The 6,575-nt window shown below is 36.2% G+C and overlaps 1 protein-coding gene across 2 annotated transcripts; it reads right to left on the bottom strand.

Annotated features, from left to right (window-relative positions):
- Window positions 1-683: 683 nt before the first annotated feature.
- Window positions 684-6,179, bottom strand: LOC103496932 (methylenetetrahydrofolate reductase 2). Of its 2 annotated transcripts, none has more exons than XM_051084450.1 (12): window positions 6,089-6,179; window positions 5,155-5,610; window positions 5,011-5,071; window positions 4,824-4,906; window positions 4,523-4,696; window positions 4,145-4,318; window positions 3,139-3,239; window positions 2,907-3,018; window positions 2,403-2,483; window positions 2,140-2,317; window positions 1,279-1,613; window positions 684-1,067 (listed from the first exon to the last, which is right to left on the bottom strand). In XM_051084450.1, the coding sequence occupies exons 2-12, from the start codon at window positions 5,560-5,562 to the stop codon at window positions 984-986; spliced, it is 1,791 nt and encodes a 596-aa protein (XP_050940407.1). In that variant the 5' UTR covers window positions 5,563-5,610; window positions 6,089-6,179; the 3' UTR covers window positions 684-983. The 2 variants fall into 2 exon arrangements, with proteins under 2 accessions (XP_050940407.1, XP_050940406.1); XM_051084449.1 differs by lacking the exon at window positions 6,089-6,179 and adding an exon at window positions 5,693-5,970.
- Between the last annotated feature and the right edge of the window lie 396 nt (window positions 6,180-6,575).

Here is a 6,575-nt window from a genome sequence, read left to right as displayed (position 1 = left end):
TAATTAAAGAGGGTAGTGTTAGTTTGAGATGGTTTGTAAAGTAAAACTTCCACCATTCCTCCTAATTTTTCATGCTGTGATGTAGTTAAAGTGTTGTGAACTTGATTCTATTGAAGAGTGTGTGGTGATACAGACTTGGTGGGTGATTGAAACACATAATTTGGGAGTGTTATAGTTTTGCAAGTTATCCAATTTTAAGGAGAAACTGTCAAAATGTTTATAAAAATTGATCCAGTGAAGTTTACTTCTAAGTGTTTACAACAAAATAATATCTTATTGACCTATGTACTTTGCATGATAAAAGAATCTTTTATTTGGTTGATTTTGTCATTCCATTGCATGAATTCTATCTTAAACTTCATCTTTAATTGTTGTCTTCACTTGGGAGCAAATCTTCTTTGAAAGTTCAATTTTCTCAACAAAATGAGGTAAAAGTAGTTGCAGTACTCGACCAAAATTAATGGCTCAAGCCAGTGAATTAATGATAACTCGACCTCAGTCATTATATTAATTTGATCTCCAATACAACTCCACCTCAGACATTGAAGGAGGTCAAGAATTATCATATTTCAACTATTTCAAATTCGTTATGCAGGTTAGTTACCGGAACATGAATGAGCGCCGTCTGATTTTAAAACTTTAAAAGAACCATAAAATATAAATGTAGTATCCCAGGCACAAGGTTTGACCACCTTTAGAGATATTTATAATCTAATACACTTCAGTCACAAATGAATTATACATTACATCCAACCTCGGGAAGTTTAAAATCCCAAAATTGTTTCTAATGTATTTAAATGGACACCCCTCCCCTTTGGGAAATTATATTATAAACTCAAACAAACGGAAAATGTAGGGAAAAAAAAAAGATAAAAAGGAAATAAAATTAAATTCTTCTTGAATTAACCTTATCCAAGCTTCAATGAGAAATCGAAAGATGGAAGAAAAAGCTAGAATCATGGAAAGGAATAGCAGAGCTCATCTCAGAAGTCCTCCAAAATAGCAAAGAGGTCGGAATTGATATAATCGTTATCCACCAGACTCACCAAGTAGTAGCTGCTCTGTATCTGAAACAAATAACATAGCTTCGTCATCAATAATAATCCTCCACATACCTTCTCATCTTCTATCATTATATATATTAATAACCTTGTAGATAAAACAACATTTAATCTTTTTACTAATTAAGCCTTTCAATCACACATTTGGATGTTATTTTTTAGGAAATATTAAACCGAAATTAATTGAGCACTGAAAAGATATAGCAAGTGTACCAACCTCATCAAGCAACTTTCGGGACCAGTCGCCCTCAGGATACAAGGCAGCCCATCCCCTTGACCAAATCTCAAACGCCTCATCTTTCCACACAAGAAAACTGGCAGGATCGACAACGGTTGGCTGGATGATCTCTTTGGCTGGGAAAACTCCCCATGTTACAGCATTCACATCCTTTTGAGTGACGTTGGATACCCAAATGCCTTCCTTATTCACCGCCATGTAGGTGAGAGATGGAAGGGCCCTGCATTTGTCAACAATAGCATCCAACTTTTCCCTGGAACAGAAAAACTCAATGTACGCCTTTTGATAAACGTAACCTCCTGGCCCACCCCATCCTGTAAATCATTATCAATCGTCCCAACATTGGTCAGATTACTAAACATTTTGCCACCATTTAGCACAGATTTCAGAAGTTAGAACCTAATGAGATCACTACAAAAAGAGTAGAGACCAAGTGTTGAATTTTCCAGCAAGAAAATAATAATTCCCCTACACTACACAAGGGCGACTCATGCATGATGATTGTATTGTTAAGATGTTATATTCGTGGTTAAAGTTTACATACCATCTACACGTGTTTCATCCCTTCAAATGACCATTAACTGTCTTTTGACAGATGGGCCCTGTACAGGTTTCTGATTTCAAGAAGAATATGAATAGAAACTGAAGTGGGCTTCATTCCCTTGGGGATATTAAATTTACTCCCTCCAATATGTAACTTGGCAAATAATATATTGTCTTTCATTTTTATTAATATCTAGTTCAGTTTTTGTTTTGAAGTACTTTTCCTACTTTTTCAAACACTTGGTCAGTTGGGCTGTCAAAAAAGTTAATTGTACAAATGCATTAACTTGTATTTACCTACGGAAGGAGAATCAGATCTTTCTCCATTAACTGCTGGTTGGCTGTTGATAGAAAGAAAACCTTTCATGTTAATTTTCCCAAGCTGTTCACTTATCATCCTTGTCTCAGCCTGAAGACCTTCTAATTCAGACCACGGACTGCTTCTCAACTTTCCAAGGCAGTACTTCATAAATTTCTGATACAAAAAAAGTCTAAACATTACTAGTTGATCGCTAGCAGTTGTAACAAAATTTCTCTACGCTCTTGGTTAGGAACAGTACCTCATAAACATCTTCAATGCTTTTCAATGGGAGTGCCCATTCCTCAAGAAGCTTCTTGTCACGTGCCCGTGGCCGCATAAACTTAAGTGGAAAACAAAGCAAAAATAACTCTGATTAAACTTCTAACAAATCATCTAACCAGCTTGGCAATAATAACACTAAAAACAAACACGTTATTTGGGGGCAAAAGTCTACCAAAAGCTTCCAACAGGAGTTGTTACTGACTTTCTAGAAAATTATCTTTTCCTAAAATCATAAGCTTCATTCGACTCAACAGAATATTGTGATTATGTTATGGTGTCAGACTAATCAAAGACAATTTTTAAGTCCTGAATTAATGTAGATGTTTTCTGGCGGTCAACAAGAAGTCGGATGTAAAAGGAAATCTCCTCCCTACAGCTCTCTCTCTCTCACACACATATAACTAATATAAACATAGAGCATGTATTAATGAACGGCACTCACAAAGATTATGTATTAAAAGTTCTAGTTCGTTATTCATACCTGATAGTCAGTCAATGCCCCATATGAAGGATTTCTAGAATCACTCCATCTACCATGGGGGTACTGGTCCCAACCTATGGTCCTTGATATGTAGCTTCGAGGACGATTAGCCCTGTAATCAACAACTAAATAGATCAGCTCTATCTCAATATTAACCTGGTGTAAAAAAAAATTTATGCACCCAAAAACCATTAGGAATGCATCCTTGGTTTGCAATAAGCAGAAGAAATACCAGAAGATTGGACGAACATCCTCCCTGACACGGAAAACATTTGTCGGTCGCCTCCAAGGCAAGGATCTAGAGACTTTGCTCTCTTCAATGAGACCAAGATTCTGCCATGAGTGTAGAAGTGCACTCAGACATGATTTATCGACATGAAATAAATAAATAATAACAATAATAAATAAATAAACTACAAGCCTCCAAAATAAATAAATAGTAACAATAATAAGGGTAATTACAATAAGAAGCAATTTTAGAAATAATAATTAAGTATATAGCAACATTTTAAAAATATTGCAAATATAGCAAAATCAATAGGTGATAGACTTCTACCGCCGATAGACACTTATGGTCTACTAGTGATAGACCAATATTTGCAACATGGTCTATCAACGATAGACTTCTATCATTGATGAACTTTGACAGATTTTGTTATATTTGTAATTTAAAAAAAAATGTTGCTATATATACTAATATTTTGAATCTAATTGCTATATTTGCAACTATCCCTAATAATAATGTACAAAAAGAATGAGAAAAAGAACAATGAAGTATAAATTACTTTATAATAGAAAAAGGGAGCCTAAGGACATCCAATGAAAAAAAAAACTCTCATGTTATAATATATTTATTCTATATTAAAACGTATAGAAGTGTATGAGTCTCATGTTCCTCTTAGTATACGATAATTGTGGCAGTGTTTCAAAACATACTTCTAACAGGCGTATCAGCAATTAACATTCAGAAGTTTTCATTATAACAATTACTTTATGACTCCTTACAAGTTTACTTCAAAGGTAGATGCAGATTCTCAGTTGTTCAAATAAAACATGAACCAAGATTAAGAAATGAAAGGAAGCCATATTCAATAAACGGAAACCACCCACCAATACAACACGTCAACAAAAGCTTCAGAAACTTCCCCTTGTACCAGAGCATCCACAGACAAAATTACCCACAGAAACAATATCTTGAAGTAAAACAAGAATGCCATTCATTGTATACTGGAATATACCATTAGTATAGCCAATGCCGATTTCTCCATATTCAGTGTATAAATATGCAGAGTCTTGATTCCATGAGCCAAAATCTTCTTACACATCTCAGTTCCAAGGTGAATTCCATAAGCTTTGACAGCTTCTTCATTATCCTTGATAGGCTCTAAGGCAGCCATGATCTCGTCTGGAATCTGTAGGTTTTCAAAAATCACGCATATAGGTAGAAGAGAAAAAATTTAACACTATACATCAAAGTAGTTTTTCTTTGGAGAAGAAAAATAAAAAATTGATGATCACCGATTGTAAATTTTGAAGTATCATGAAGTGCAACGAACAAGTGTTAATACTTATAACCTATATCAAGACCATTAATGAAGATCAGAGGAAGGTTATACCTTAGTTTTGCAAAAGCCAGTCATGCGTAAGAAACCTTTGTAATTATTGATGGGCATAATACCAGGTACAATTGGGCAAGTAATTCCAATTTGACGACAATCATTAACAAACTTGAGGAAAATGTCAGTGTCATAGAAGAGTTGAGTAACAATCAGATCAGCCCCAGCATCGAACTGAGAAGAACCCAAAACAAAATAATAAAATAGCAGCAAGCAGAAAACAAATAAAGTAGCATATCAAAAGTAACCCATGTAAGAACAGGAAAAAGATCAATCAAGATTGCTTTAAGATCAGAGTCACCTTTTTCTTAAGATAAGCCAGATCGCTTTGGTAGCCTTCAGTCGTCGCCACGCCATTGCTTCCAATCACATCCGGATGAGCCTCTGAGAAGAACAGAGTGGAAGTAACCATTAGCATTCCGTTAGTTACAGAAAAGAAAAGGCAGCCAAAAGTAGATCTGTAACTGTTGATCAGAAAGAAAAAAAACCTGGATATCCAGCTACAGTAATGCCGAAGTAGTCACCATATTTCTCCCTGATATGTTTAACCTATGAATAAGAAATGGAAACATTTAGAGAGCAAAAACAATTAACATTCAAAAAACAATCACAGACGAAGGTTTAGAGAGTACAAGATCGAGAGCACAAGCGAAGCCGCCTTCGATCTGGACAAATTTGTCCTGTCCATGGGGAGGGTCACCGCGAAGCGCGAGGACATTCTGAAGGCCATTGGCCTTGATAGTCTGAAGAGCGTGGTCGATCTTCTCAACAGGCATATTGGTGCAAGTGAGATGCATCATGGTCTCAACACAGATCATGTTCTGCATCTTGTTGGCAATGTCGAGGGTGAGATCGGCAGTGGAGCCACCAGCGCCCCAAGTAATGTCGCAGAAGGAAGGATTATGAGCCACCATACGGTCCATCCTCTCAAAAAGATTATCGACACCATCCTCTGTCTTGGGAGGGAAGTACTCAAAGGAGAAAACAACTCTTCCGCCATCGCCGGTGGTGGCTGCCCGGATCTTGTCAATCACCTTCATCTTCTCTTCCCTTGAGTGGTGTAGGAGTTAGAGATCGGAAGCAGCAACCTGGAAATCAATGGAAATAATGAACAATGTGAAACATATGGGGGAAAGTAGAAGAAGGATAGAATCGAAAGTGAAGACTTACGAAAGAGAAAAAAAAAAAAAGAGGAGAATGAGAGATGGAAAGAGAGAAATGAGTGAAAGAGCAGGGGAATGACGATAGGAAATCGCATCTGAGCATTGTCGGTTAGAGATATATAGAGAAAGAGATGTGAAGTCCAAGTGATGGGGAAGCCACCCACTACCATTACCCAATCCAACAACCTCGCAATCAATCGGCTTGAATGAGCCGAGGAATTGAATACCAACCCCCGATTTCCCGATTTCCATTACGGGGTTGGAAACTATTGCTTTCCTAAACTACTACTCTTTCACATCTATCTCAATTCTCACTTGAAAACCCAAATTTATTGGAGTACCGCATTGTAAATTTACTTCCATACATATTAACAGATTTCATATTAATGGTAGTAGGCCTCACCATAAATCTATAAGTGAGAATGAAGAATTTTCCATATAATCACATGGCATATGAAAACGTTTTCATCGCATGTAACATTTGTTTACTTCATGCATCAATATGGAAACAAAGCTACAACTTACTGTACAGGTAACATAAAATACAAATGGGAAGGAAAAGAAATGAGGGGCTGCCGTTTGGGGTACATAATTTTCGTATTATATTTATTGTGTGATAATGTACTAATTACACAGAAGTGTGCAATACCCAAGGCAAGGGCATTACAAGAAAGACAAATAAACGGGGACCACTTTTACGCATCATTTTTACTGATTGACAAACACGTGAAATGTATCAACCATTTAACCATTTTGAACTTTTGCTAATGAAATATGTCTGTTGATCCTTTTGTTGAGGATTACGCTATGAACTCCCGGTCTTTCAAAACTATTTATTAATTAATCAAGTATTTTCATCTCATTTTATTTCTTGTATAACTCAATCCAAT

The sequence above is a fragment of the Cucumis melo genome, chromosome 5, assembly GCF_025177605.1.
Source record: "Cucumis melo cultivar AY chromosome 5, USDA_Cmelo_AY_1.0, whole genome shotgun sequence".
In the NCBI taxonomy this organism is placed as follows: Eukaryota; Viridiplantae; Streptophyta; class Magnoliopsida; order Cucurbitales; family Cucurbitaceae; genus Cucumis; species Cucumis melo.
This window is presented reverse-complemented; position numbering and strand designations above follow the sequence as displayed.